The sequence below is a fragment of the Phalacrocorax carbo genome, chromosome 10 (assembly GCF_963921805.1).
Source record: "Phalacrocorax carbo chromosome 10, bPhaCar2.1, whole genome shotgun sequence".
NCBI classification, from domain to species: Eukaryota; Metazoa; Chordata; class Aves; order Suliformes; family Phalacrocoracidae; genus Phalacrocorax; species Phalacrocorax carbo.
In genome coordinates this window covers 20,721,069-20,735,536 of record NC_087522.1, presented here as the reverse complement: position 1 = coordinate 20,735,536, position 14,468 = coordinate 20,721,069, and the positions used below count along the sequence as shown (strand labels likewise).

General features: G+C 35.9%; 1 protein-coding gene across 9 annotated transcripts in view; it reads right to left on the bottom strand.

The window, feature by feature from the left end:
• The window catches only part of PCNX1 (pecanex 1), a 91,856-nt gene that overhangs the window by 34,572 nt on the left and 42,816 nt on the right, over window positions 1-14,468 (bottom strand). For 5 of the 9 annotated variants that reach the window (XM_064462364.1, XM_064462366.1, XM_064462371.1 and 2 more), the window contains 7 exons: window positions 11,258-11,348; window positions 9,474-9,531; window positions 7,071-7,288; window positions 5,839-5,992; window positions 5,036-5,068; window positions 3,901-4,072; window positions 57-167 (listed from right to left, as the gene is read on the bottom strand). In XM_064462364.1, coding sequence (XP_064318434.1) covers window positions 57-167; window positions 3,901-4,072; window positions 5,036-5,068; window positions 5,839-5,992; window positions 7,071-7,288; window positions 9,474-9,531; window positions 11,258-11,348 — 837 coding nt within the window. The remainder of the gene's footprint in view (window positions 1-56; window positions 168-3,900; window positions 4,073-5,035; window positions 5,069-5,838; window positions 5,993-7,070; window positions 7,289-9,473; window positions 9,532-11,257; window positions 11,349-14,468) is intronic. The other 4 variants (XM_064462367.1, XM_064462372.1, XM_064462369.1 and 1 more) reach the window with 3 other exon arrangements.

Sequence of the window (14,468 nt, the reverse complement as noted above, 5' to 3'; positions counted from 1 at the left end):
AATCTGATGGCTGCTTCTTATCTAATGTTTTTGCCACTAACATAAACAATACTCACCATTGCCACCGAAGACATGAATATCCAGCTGTTCACAGAGATACATCACAAATGTATTCACCTGAGGCAGGAGACCAATGAAGAATACTATAGGGAAACATAGTGTAAACACTATGGAGGGGGGGAAAAAAAATAGTTGAAAAAGTGGTGAATATGGCTTGGTAAGATACTCTTCAGCTTAAGTTCTAGGGTATCACACACACCATTTAACTCAACATCACTGATGTATATGTACTATTATTTCTAAGGAAAACATCCATTATGTAAATCTCTACTTCAGTGACGCAGAACTGACTGAATATAGAGGTTACATAGACAAACAGCCAGAAGATTTCTTGTCCTTCAGTTCTAATCGCTGTAGAAATGGACACAGGCCAATTCAAGCTCTCCGTTTTTATTCAGCAAAGATCAGCCAAAGGTGTTTACAGATTACAATATTTGCAAGTTTTCTCTCACTGTAAATGAGAGGCTTATCCGAGCTCAACTCCCTGTCTCGAGTTACAGAAGCAAGCTAACACCAGCCACGCTGACGTAAGACAGGCCAAGCATTTCACCTCTGGGTTTTCTGCCACTAAGAACGTCTGACAATTTCACTCACTTTCCCATACCACTTCTGAACAGTTCTGATTATAAATTACTTTTTTATCTTAATGAAAATGGGTAACTGTATGAAATATTAAAACCTCTGCAATTACCGAACTCAAGAATGCAAAGATAAACAAATGACACTTAATTTTAATACAGGGAATGGTATGTCCCAACCTCTACATATCATTTGTTTCCTACCTTAAGGAATAAGAGATGCAGAAATAATAATAAAATTAATATCTTTTACACAACTGTTAAGTAGTTCAGATATAATTAACTAGCAGCAGCATAAGTTCTAAGTTCTGAGGGACAGAAGTATCAAACCATGAAAATAACCCTAGCAGACAAAATCTGACAGTTTAGGGAGGATTTTCTATAACCTTATTGACTTGTATCTTCAGTGACCAAAAGAAGAAATCAATTTTAAAGTATTCTGTAAAGAATCACAAGTCTCAATTTTAAGTTTATAACTTTATATCCACAGACTGGTTGGATCCTAAATGATATCATGTGAGAAATATCTACAGTGAGATAGGTACCGATAATCTGATTTTTTTCCCCCTACTCCTTGGTAAAGTTAAATGACTAAATGTTGTTTAAACACACGAAGGTTCAGGGCCTGAGGTAAAACACTGAGTTCTGCATCCTTTAACTGATACAAATTAGGAAATAAGACTAAGGACCAGCTACTCCGGACCTGAAGAAAATATTTTTCAGAATTCTCAAGTCAAACCTTTATCTCAAATCATTATGCAAGGAAGCCTACATAGGAGGCAAACAATAAAATGTTCTCTCACTGAAAGGTCAAAATATTGTTTTGTGAGGGCCTGTAAATTGAACTATCTTGGGTCCACTGAAAACAAAATTACAAAATTGATCTGGGAATACACAATTTATAAAGAGTAGTCCAGCAAACATTTCTGATGGCTTTTGAAGTCCATAACATAATTTCTCTCTAATAGTGACCACCTAGGTGAAAACAGAAAGTAATTTTTATAAGGGTGGAGCAAATTTAGACCAACTGGTCAAGTCCAATATGTGGGATACAAAACAAAAATTTTACACCAGTCCTCACTCGTCTGTTGGCAAGGACACAGCAATTATGTTATCTAAACACAAAGTTCGCCTTGCCCTGCACCTGTGTTGTTTTAGTAGTTATGCCTGGGAATGGGAAAAAAGGCAGCTGAGATTTTTACTTCATGCTAACAAAGTGTGATTACTAGCAGCCAGCTTGCTTTGCGATACACACAAAGCTTTTTGAAACAGTTACTCAGCAAGATGAAGAGCTGATCCAAAGGCAAGGGTGTGCCTGTGTTTGTGGGGGGTGTAGCTTTTTATTTTGTTTTGTGGTTTTTGTTGTTGTGTGGGGGTGGGTTTTTTTGTTTGTTCTTGTATTTTTTTTAAGGAAGAGCTAGCTGTTCTGGCAATCTGATCTTTTTTTTTAGTGGTAGAACTGCTAGGAAATAGAAACCACATAAGCTGGTGCAAGATACCTGAAAATAACACTAGAACTTAACGATCAAAAAGCATTTTGAACTCTTGAACTAAGAACTTTTAAAAGCTAATCCCAAAATGGACATTGTCTGGTAAAAATGCCGGCATGTCTTTTTAAAACTAGAAAAAAGACTCTTGAGTACTTTTTAAAAGTAGGTCACTTTCACAATACAACACACCATCTACATACACATTTATATATTACCTTATTGGGATATGGCTATACATTATGGCAATGACTTAAGGTGAGAGGAAAGGGAAAAAGACTTCTGAAATGGGCAGAGCATAAAAAAGGGGAAATGAACTAGTTTTATTGTCTTGAATAACTCAAAAGTATCTACTTTCTTAACTTTTTTCCAATTACAGACACAGAATGAAGTACGCCAGTGCATGAATAGATCCATAGAATCCGGAGAGAAGCATCTTTGGAAATGCCTGGACAATACTCTGTTCATAAATAAGTGGCTTAGACTTTTTCCCTCTGGATATTTCAATTTAAATACAGATTTATTAGCAGAAAGTCAACGGAGGAAACAGTATGAGGTATGAAATTCAGGATGTTCCTACAATCAAGTGATAAAAACTAATTCCCAAAATGCCCAAGTGAGTAATTCTTATTAATCAATTAAAAGTCAAAATAAAATTAAGTGTAAAAAAAAAAAGAAGAATCAAAACCAAGACCAGGTTCTAATTTTTCTTGGACAGAAGACTGTCCAAGAACTGGAGGCGTGCAGTCATAACATTTAACCACTGCAGTCTTTCATGCACAGATATTTTGATAAAACTGAAGAGCAAGTGTGTTCAGTTTAGGTTAATTCTTATAGATTGTATTCCCCCCCCAAAGAGGCGATCCAGAGAGTATCACCCAAATAACTTTGCTCCATTAAAGAATATGCACAAAGTTCCCATGATAAAATAGTCTTCAAATGTTTACATTCTCTCTCTCCTTTCTACGGGCTCTGCCTGAGATTATGTAGCTGTTACTATTTTCAATAAATTTTTTAAGTAAACAGTGGAAAGGTTTGTTGTTTTGGGGGGGTTTCTATTGTTTGTTCTTTGTGTTGGTTTGGGGGTGTGTGTGAGGTCTGGGGGCATGTTGAATGCCAGCAGTATTGTGAATGGGCTGTGCTGCTCAGAAGGCAATGACAGTCCCTCATACAGCCCAGAATTATATTTTTGGTATTGCTGATAGGCCGGTTCTGAGAAAAGACACGTTAAATAAGATTTATTCTGTCTATAATGTTTTTAGATGTTGTGTCCGTACTGTTCTACTTGATTGCTAAGCGTAAATAACCTGATTTAAGAGAACTCCTACTCATTTGCCACAAGCCCCTCTAGAGAATATGAAAGACTCCAAACCAAAATATTTCTTTAACTACTGTGCAGCTATGCCCAAGCACAGGGTAGCATATCCAGGTCCAAGTTAAGAAGAAAGAACAGAAGGTTCAGGGATGAAGGCTAAGATATGAGATAATTAACAAGCTATAAGTACTTTTTTTTTTTTCTATGACAGCGTGTTAGTTGACACCTCTGCAGTTTGTTACAGCAAAGCTATAGAAGGGGGAAATTTTCCCATGAATGTCAGCAAAGCTAAAACTACTCTTTCCAAAGGAAACTAAATGAACTGCATTTAGAAGGTGATGATGCAAGAGTGTCACAACAACATGCAAAGTGGAGAAAAAAAAAAACCCAAGGGGAAAAAAATAAAAAGATTTCCACTGTGGTGAACTGAACAATTCAAATACATGAAAAAGCCACTCACCTATAACTAAGTCCCTGGCTGACAGCAGCAGCAGCGGGTTGGTGAAAGCCATTCCATACAACCTGAATCTTGTTGTAGATATATTTCTGCTGCCATAATCCAACAGCCAAATAAGACCACAACATAAACAGAAATATACAGGCCTACTATAGGCTATGATACGATTATGACCCTGTTTAAAAAAACAAGTTTCATTATTAGCGGAAAAAGTAATTGTTACTCTTCTCTTACCGATGATTTCGGAACCAAAATTAATCCTTGTTCATCAATTAATGTGCTATCACTTCCTTAAGTTTTATTCAGAAAATCCTTAACGCATTGCCTTGCAGCAATGTAAGTTGTTTTTTTTAGGTGGCTTTGATATAACAAGGATACAACAGTTAGATTAAGTTAGACTAAGCTATATTTACCCTTATTCTCTGCTAAGTATGTTTCTTGAAATACTAAATGCCAGAGAAACTCTGACTAGGCTTCATAAGGAAGAGACCATATATTAATTTTGAAGAAAAACAATTAAAGTTTATTACTTAGATACTGCTCCTGCAGGGCGGGGAGGGGCAGAGAATCTGTATTTGTGTGTTCATTAAAACATACAACTTATTACTTAAAATAATATTAATTAATTGCTGCAGAGAAATAATGCTTTTTCATATTTTATTTAGGACATAACAAAAACATTTCCATGCTCAAGTGTTAATGCTCACTAGAGCACTGCATACTCCATTTAATAGAGTGAGAAAATAAGGCTGTGGGCACACTGGGATGGCTGAACGATCTACAAGACCAGAATAGAACATCGACACTGTGTCAGTTCATACCAGCATTGCAAATTACAACGTTAAGAATACTTCTTAGTATAATAGCTTGAAAGCTTAATCAAAAAAGCCTATCATGATATTGCTTCATAGCAAAATCCAGGCTTAAAACAGGGAGGACATGATTTGCTAAATACAAAGTGTATGGGGGAAGAAAACAGTATCAGTTCCCTTCTCACACACTAAGACAACATAAGCCTTTTGTGCCTCGTGAGAAGGCACAAAAGAGAAATGCCAAAGAGATCAAACCCAAAAGATCAATTCTCTGTGGAAGTTCTACATCTGCAGGGTTAGTACATTGGCACATGGCCATGACTTACATGTCGAGGGGAGGAAGAATCTGGCTGAACGCTCTGAAACCAAAATGGGAACAAGAAAGTTACTCAATCTACAGATAAGTGTGTTTACCCCCCCACCCCCATTTTATTAAAGTTCTTTTAATAATATCTACAATTAATTTTACAGTTGTCGAGCCATTCTACAGCCTTTAAATATCACCATGTATTAAACCATAAAATCTGTTCAAACAGTAAATGTCGCTAAGTGAAAGTTAAGAAGAAAAAGCAACCCACAGTAGTTTTTAGAACTTCTACCTCTTTTTTAAACACAGAATATTATGCACTTTAATTTTAAATCTAATTTCCACCCTAATAGTCTAATCATAAGGAAATAAACTATCATTCTTAAAAGACAATTGTTAATGGTATTTTTGTAAAATAGAAACTAAGATTCCAATTAAAAATATGCTTAGATACATTTGCTTAATATGAATGCATTGAGGTCTATCTACCAAAAAAACCAAACCCACAACAAACCAGAATAAAACTCAAAACAATAAAACTTCAAATTTCATTTGCAGGCTGTTTTCAACCAGTAATATATGTGCTCCTCTTTGGGAAAACAAGTGCATGAGAACAACAAATAAAGGGTTGTTTAACAAACATATGCAGAACCATTCCAGTGAAGTGACCTTGTATGACCATTTATCAAACCTTCCAGTAGCTGAAGTTTACTCATTTCTTTTTAAATTATAAAAACAGTTTTTTCCTTAAAGCTCTACCAGCCTGAAACACCCAAAGTTATTTCTATTGTTTATAGAAAGTAAAGATAGAAATTAAAATACCTTCAACAGCGAGTACTGACAACTGGCTATTACCAGGCAGAACTGGAAGACCCAAATATCCTTGAAAAAGCCCTCTATAAGAAGGACAGAGCCCAGAAATGCAACTAGAATAGCTAGGATGACAGCTAACACGTTTTCAAGGATCTCACGATTCCTGTATTACAGGGAGAAAAAAAAGAGATAGAATTAAAAGCTAACTATCTCTAGAAAAACCTGCAAGGGAACAGTTAGGGTCAGAAGTTAATAAGAGTTATGCTGCTGGTAGCAAAATAGTTAAGAATAGATTTGAACTTGCATAGACTATACTAGCACACTGTCCTTCAGCAAAACTAGGAGCTACCAGGATTTCAATGATAGCTGGAAGCAGTTAGTATCTTATGGAATTGACCTTTAAACAAGAGAAGGTAACTTCAGGAGATAACTTCAGAAATAATTCAAACGCTCAGCCAGAGGCATATCTTTAACACAAATCTATATTCAAGGCTCACATGGGATGATTACAAGCCTGTGAAAAATACATGCATGATAGCTTATGTGTATATAATCTGTCATTCATTATTTTTAATGAAGAAATTAAAAATACTCTCATTTGGCTAAGACACCAAATGGAATAAAGATCATTCCATATCATACTGGTAGTGCTTATGAACAGAATTAATAGTATTTCTGCCTGGGCAGAATCACTACTACATTGTTTCTCTCAAAGTTGTTCATTACCAATATTTAAATACTCTATGTATTCCAAAAGCTGGTAACTCGAGGATCACCTGCATTTTATTCCACTAGGTAAATGCAGCAGGGACAACAGGTTACAGTATTAGATGATCCTTTTGAAAAATGCTTTCAAACAGCAGGTAAATTCTCTCCACTTGCTGAAATAATGTAACTGTATGCCAAGTTCTAGACCCTTTCAATTAGAGTTTTGGAGAAGGCTATTTTCTAGCTTTAAAGGTTAGCAACTAGTCTCTCTTTTTGACTATTCAAATATGTTACTGCCCCACTCATGCTAAGTAAGGGCTTTTTTTTTTTTCCTTTTCAGCACTGCCAGAGAGAAAAAAAGGAGAGTAGCCTTCATTATTTTAGAAAACTGCATTTTGTATTATTCTTTCATCTTTCAGAGTACAGTAAATAAGTACAATTCTCTAAGGATAGCTTTATCTATATTACTCACACATTAGTTACTGTTTTTTAATCTTTACTTTCAGAGGTCTAGTAACATACGAGGATCTCACCTATCAAACAAAGCCAGAAGAGTTAATCTATCAAAATTGATGCTAATCCAAAGCTTAGGCAGGATCCAAAAGCGATAGTACTGCTTGACTTTTTGAGCTGCTTCCTCTTGAGGTTGCATGTGGTCCTGAAGGTCAGGGCTCAGGTCAATATCTTGCTGCTCCAGGAGATCTGTATCCATGGTTAACAGCCTGTTCAACCTGATCTGAGGAAGAGAAAGCTAAAAGAAAGTCAGTATTAACAACAACTAATTTTTATTATATCACTGTAGTCTACCGAAAACTCCTTTGGAAAAAATTGCTAAAATTATTTAGTTTCACTCTTAAGAAGTTATATGTTAACCACAGTCAGTTCCGAAGCTCCTACTTCTCTGGTCCTTATCACAGCAAATGAATAGCACCAGCTGCAATAAGTCTGCATACAACACAACTGTTTGGCATTTTAGTATATGCCTTATTTCAAATGAAGTACAAACACATCTTCCAAGCACATTATCCCATTTACCCTGAAAACTTCAAATTTGAAGACAAGTAAACTGATATGTGAACAGGAATAACATATACTACAAAAATAATCCAATTCTTAATTTAAATAAAGTACAAAACATTTTTATAGTCAGCTAACCTGCATGCATACCCATGCCGAATGGGGTTTTTTTGCATGACAAAGCAACATATACATGCATCGGTAGTCAAACTCAAACCCGCTACATTCAGAATACAATCAGAGACAAACTAAAACAAAAGCTCTGCCCTAACTAGTCAAGTAGTATTTATGACTGACTATATTCCTCACTTATTTTGTAGTTTGTCACTCAAGAGTTCTCTTGAAACCACAGCAATACTAACAACCACAAAGGACATTTAAGGAGAGTACTCTGAAGGTTAAAAAGTAAAGTTACTACAGGATGTGTGTGTTGTCTAACCCACTTTATAAATTTCATTAACAGGCCAAGTGCAATCTTAATGCAGTGCCCTTTATTAATGATCATATTGCTTAAGAAAGTGTCATTTATTGAAGTCTTCATAATCTTTTAAAGCAAAGAGTAAAATTTAAATACTCATGTCACCTTTAAGTGTCAAAATTAGTTTGTCTGTTTGGTTCTTTTTTTTGTACAATTAGCTTAAAGTTTAGCATTTGATTTCTTGTTTTTGAAAATTTTTTTCATGACTTCTTAAAGCATCAGCATGCTGTAACTATCCTCAGCCAGCTTTTCCATCATAGAAAAACAGTAATAAAAACAACAAGCAGGAACACTCCTTTTCTAAATGCATATCAAAAGCACAAAACTTACTATCTAAGGTAACCTGTGTCAGAAAACAGGTGCTTTTTTGACAACTGTTTAAAAAGTTGGGGTTTTTAAAAAGTAGAATCACCATAATGTAACATTCATTGCACTAATAGTAAATTGCAGTGGAATTTCCATTTAGGCACGCAGGCTAAGCTTTTATAAATACGAGTTTGCCTTAAACAGAATCATTCCCTCCAATGGTGCCTCACTGACAAACCAACAGCATGCAACAGATAATGCAGCCTCTTTTTTGAAGGCTGCATTTTTGAGGGGGATGGTGGAAAGCAACGGAAGTTCCTCCAGCAGACACCAGGTTTGAAGAGCATGTTCTTGATCAAAAGCATGATCAGCCAAATGGAGGTCGCTCTCTCCCTCTGCCAAATGCTGAATCCATATTTCATTTTCCCTCTTGATTATGTTGTTAGGAATTTCAATATACTTTGTTTTCCTAGCTTACAAATCACGACCTTCAGAATCACAACCATTTGCCCTGTTTTCATGACACATCAATATCAGACTTCAGAATTAAGAGTCCAGATATGGCTGGGCTGGACAACAATACAAAAGGTTTGAGATCACAGAACTAAGGCATTCCAAAGCTATTTGCAGTAAGAAACAGCGTAAGCCTCTGCCTTTTTTCCCCAGTCTCTCCTTGTGTATGAATTAAAGTTCTGTACAGCAGATTCCAGTGACAGATTTTTAAATTCCTTTCAGGGAAATTACTGAAGTTTCTTGTGGACAGAACACAAAATTTATTCTTTCTGCCGCCTGCTAATCTTAGTAATGCACAGAAGAAAAACTCTGTCCAGTCATCTCTGGTAACCTTTACAAGGTATTTCAGAACATCCAATTTCCACATGGATTTAGAAAATCACTATGCTTTAGATAGAGAAACCATTCATACTTAAACTTTAAAGTGCTATGCAGAAAGATGGATTTGAAAATATATATGAAGACACTGCAACAATAAATAAACACTTTATCTTCGCTTAAACCCAGGCAAAAATCCTTCTTAAGAACAAAGAACTACCATATAGGATGATTAATCAATGCTATAAAATTGGAAAGTCTTCTGATTTTTTGCATGCTTTAAAAATAAATAAGAAAAACTTACTAGATCATGTGGATAAAAGCGAACTGAGGTAGAACTCGATACGTGAGAGTCCGTGTCACTATAAGAACAGGGGAAATACTTCAGATTATAAAACTACATTTTATTTCAACAGGCCATTCTAATTTTCTAGTGTCCCAAACTAATTTTGACTCCTTGCAAATTTTAGCTAAAAATCTTTAAGTTTTTCCTTCAGTCACATATTTTTAAGGACAAGTATCCACATCACCTTGTGTATTGTGCTAAATTCTGTAGCTACAGTAAATCAGGAGACTCTTTACCCTTACTTTTGGGATAATTTCCTCAACACCTAGTTCCTAAGTTTTCTAACAAAGATTATCATGAGAGTAATTATTCCACTTGAAAAAACAAAGATGTTTTATAATCTGTTAGCAACTGATATGCAAACACACATCACATCTCTAAAGAGTGCAGAGTCCACTATGTGCTTACATACAGAGTTTTTGTTAATTCTATACTGTTTTTAACAAGGTCCCCAAACTGCCAAAAATAGTACATCCTTAACACAAGTATACCCCGTCACTTCACGTTAAATTGCTTTTGAAGAACTTAAACATCTGGTAAGAAGAGCAAAATTACTTTGCAATTTCCATTTATTAGAGATTAGGAGAAATTTCTCTTACTGTATGAGAGTCCATATCCAACCATTGCTTTTTCCCCCCAATTTTGGAGATCTTTTGGATGTTTGTTTTCCATGTAAATCACATGGCTGCGAAACTTGTATAAAATTTATGCAACTTCCCTTCAGTTCCTTGCCTTAAGATAAAAACATTCTTTGTTATCAATTTTACCTAACTGAAACTCAAGTATTCTCTAAAGTAAGATCTGATTAATTGGATGTGGCCAGTTTGCTCCTTCCATTAGCACATATAACTTCATCACAGCAGCCATCAGCAAAGCCATTGCATCTGGAACATGCAAGCAGTAGGGGCAGGCATTGGCAGCTTTGTGCAAGGAATACAGAACTTTTTGTCAAAGTTCAACTCAAGAAAAGGTACTTGCACACTTTCACAAGAAAGATTTGAAGATGGGAGCTTTTATACTCAAAACTCCATAATTCCAATAGCTATTCCACCTACTCATGGTGGGAATTTGTAGCATTCAGCATGACGCAATAGCTTCAAAGCAGTTCTATGTAGTGAAGTGGATTGGGGCCGGGGTGGGGGTGGGGGGGTAGGCGAGGGAGGTTTTGTGTTGTTTTTCTTTCTTCTGCTTCCTGTCCCTTCAGAAAAAGAAAGGGCATCTTCTCAACAGCAGATGAACTTTCCAGTATGTAGCTGGCTACTTCAACTGAAAGTCAAATTTTAACCTCAGGCATGTTAACACTTCCATGTGTTGTTTCATGCCATCTACAAACTTCAGAACAAATTTATCAGTTTACATTTGCTTCACAATTGGAAGTTCATTTGTAAATAAGTCAGTAGACATTATGGTCAACAGCCACTTACACTCCCAAAACCTGGGTTAAATCCTTTAAGATAGACTTTCTATTAGAGAATCAAAAATGCATTTGTCAAATTCTCAGTTTGGACGTTTATTGCTTAAGCTAATAGTAGTCTTCCTTTTCTGAGATTTATTTAAGTGGAGAAGATTATTTATGCAGTTAGTGTCATCTTCTAGTAAAAATCACTTGGGTTTCAAAAGTCTATGGATAATATTTTATAATTTTTTTTTGTAGTCACACTAAATAACCTTTTAAAATTAAAATCAAAGATTTTGTTGAAGTAAGACAAGAATCATCACTCTTGACCGGCCTTCACACACACCAGATGTTGGATGCTCTTCTCGCAGCTGGCTCAAAGTTCACAAGTGACATGTCGCAGCCCCCTGTCTCGTAGAGTGTAGAACTGAACTTACCTGTTAAAGAAAAGGTCAAAAGCAGGTCAAAATTTCATAATGTTTCATCTCACTGGCACTAATTTCTATTCATTAACTTACTACTGCGATCAATTTAGGCATCTCAATTTACAGACTATAAAATGTGACTACACATTAATGTGTCACCAGTGCAGACAAGACATTAGCTACTCAATCTTTTCATACTATTTTACAAATATAAACTGCAATACTGAATTAATTTTTAAGAGTTTGTATTTACAAGATGTCACCATTAACACAACAGAAGGACAATCTAAGTCTTTTTTTTTTTTTTTTGCCTTCTCACTTTAGAGAATAACCAGGTGAACAACTTACAACGACCAGCTTCTTCAGTTCTTCCCCACCCACCCACTAGAACAATCAGTAAATCATTCGCTATCAGCATTTAAGAACCATTGGATTTAGCTAAGGCAGAGATTCCTCAAGGGTCTGGAAGAAAATTCTTTTGAGGTACATGTGTATTTGAAAAGAAACACAAAGACTGAAAGAAGTGGCCACACAGGTGATTTATAAGTAATACCTCTAGAAAAGCAAAAAAAGGAATGGCAGGCAGAGATTTATTCTACAAGCCAGAACAAACACTTCAGTGTAAGAACAGAAGACTGCTAACTAACAGAAACTAACTTCTAAGATAAACTATTTGGAGTTACTGGAACTTCATCAGCCATAATTTCCTAAAGTTGTTACTAAAAGCCTTTCAAATTATCAACATCAAGTTATTCTTAAATATATAATTAACAAAAAAATAGCCAGAGACTATAGCTCAAATGATAAAGTACGTTACTCACAACACAATGTTTTTACAGTGCCCTTCTCCCACAATAGCCTGATCAGAGATAAGCATTGTAATTTCCCCTGAAGGTCATGTTCAATATACTTCAGCTCTGAATGGAGAACCTGATTTTGAAATTGTGATCTCATATGAAGTGTTCTGCCAACCTCTCCATCTCTTATAGCTCTAAACCGTTCTTAAGCCGTGATGCAAAGCATGCAATATTTTAAGATCTGCTTATACAAAACAAAAACCAACCCAACAAAAACACACCACTTTTGAGCATCTGAACCAAAACCCGCATACACCTCTCCAGCTGCATGTCTTGCAGCTCCTTCTTCTGTTGATAGAGGGTAACACGCAGTCCCAGGAGAAATACCTAATAAGATCAAAGCTTCCAATCTTTCCCTTTTCTGTGAGCACATAACCTGCTTCTGATGCAGTGGGTTTTGATATTTTTCTTTTTAAAAAATAAGCTATGATCCTGCTCCAGCTTCTTTTCAGACCTACAGACAATTAACTTGGATTTAGAAGTGTTTGAAAGCAAGAAGGTTAAACACCCCAAACCGGATGATTAAAACCAGTGGAACCCAACGAAAAATACTGGTGTATTGAAAATATCTTCATAAAGATTTCTACCCTCAGAAGGGGCACTTGAAACCAATTAGACATATACTGTGACTGTGCTAAGACCAACCATTCTGACAAGACAGTCAGCTACATAGTTCAGAAGCCTCATACAGCGTGCATCAGAGCTTTGTACACCACCTCTCAATACTTAATTACACCTGCTATAGGCATTTGTAAGGAAATACAAGTAGAAAGTTCACTTATGGTTTTTTTTTTCCTCAATAGGTAAGAGATTAATCAACCATTTTAGTTAAATATCCTTTGGTTTTTAATGCATAGTGTAGTAAACAGTTGTTACTGAAGTTTAAAATTTTAACTAGTGCAAGACTAGGAAGGGGAATTGTGGGGAATCTTCCCCTCCACAACTAATAACTAACCTCAGTTACACAGGACTATTTCTCAGCTGCATCAGTAAAAAATCAACAGCAAACATGAAGGTATTAGATAATACACCCGAGGTTCTAGTCAGGACAAGATTAGGCATAACTTATTACCGAAAAGTCTTCTGTACAACCAGTCCTTAAAAGACAAATGAGTTCGGGTTAAATTCTTCATGTTTTTGCACTATTGAATTGAGAGCCTGGAAATTAAACTTCCTAATTTTTAAATTGATGAATCTCTAGTCACAGAAATTAAAATATACTAATTGAAAGATACAACCTTCCATTTTCTTGGGCTGAGCTAATGCATCAGATATATTTGTAAAGAAATTTACTGAACTGTTACATTCATGTCAAATGTCTGAAAAGAGCCTCAAACTATATAAAAAAAATTAGCATAAAACACTTCACATTAGAAAATATCTACAGATCCCTCACATCCAACTCATCTTTGAATCTGTCAAATGTTACTGCATTTGCATTGCTGCTGTAAGTACTGCATGGCTGTGGTGGGATAAAACAAACCTGGTTAATAGAGATGTAGCAAACAGACAAAATACTTCATTCCTATTGTTTACCCACAAACTACAAAGCAGACTAAGGTTTAGCCATACTTGCAATTCACACACACCCCTCACCTACGTAGACTTCCTATCAAAAGCTAGCTCTCTGTCAAGAAAAACATGGCTTCTCAATTAAACAAAATTGCCTGCCCATGCTCTCTCTCTTTTTTTTTTTTAAAAAAAAAACATCAAAAGGCTCTCCAGAAAAGCCTCAGCTCATCTGAAGCAGGAAAGATGACAGGCCTATTCATTGCTGTTGAGGACACAAACCCTAAGGTGTGACTGGAGATTCTACAGCTGAGCTCCAAAGTACCATCAATTAAATACTTTTTAAACTGTGCGAGATAACAGCAGCTTCCTCGCAGCACTTGCAAATATAATGAAGAAACCCAATTGCTCCCAAGATTTGATACTTATAGATATACCTAGTGGTTCTAGTTACCCTAGTAATCTTTGCTCCCTCCCATTCCTACCTCTCCCACAGCATTCTCTGGAACATTTTTAACAGCATCACAATGAAGGAGCTTCAGAAAGTTTTTTTTTCTTTAAGTTTTCTCTGGTTTTCTCAAGTTGTGAACAAATTGCTGGCTCAAAAGTTTATTTTTCAAATCAAGAAATACAGCCAGTAGCACGTTTGTCCACTAAACAGAAATGCTTGTAACTTCCCCCCTCCGTTGAAAGGGAGAGCTGTGAGTTCTTAGCAAATTAAAGTCACCCAAAAAATATTCTGTCTGGACCAGGTTACAAAACCACC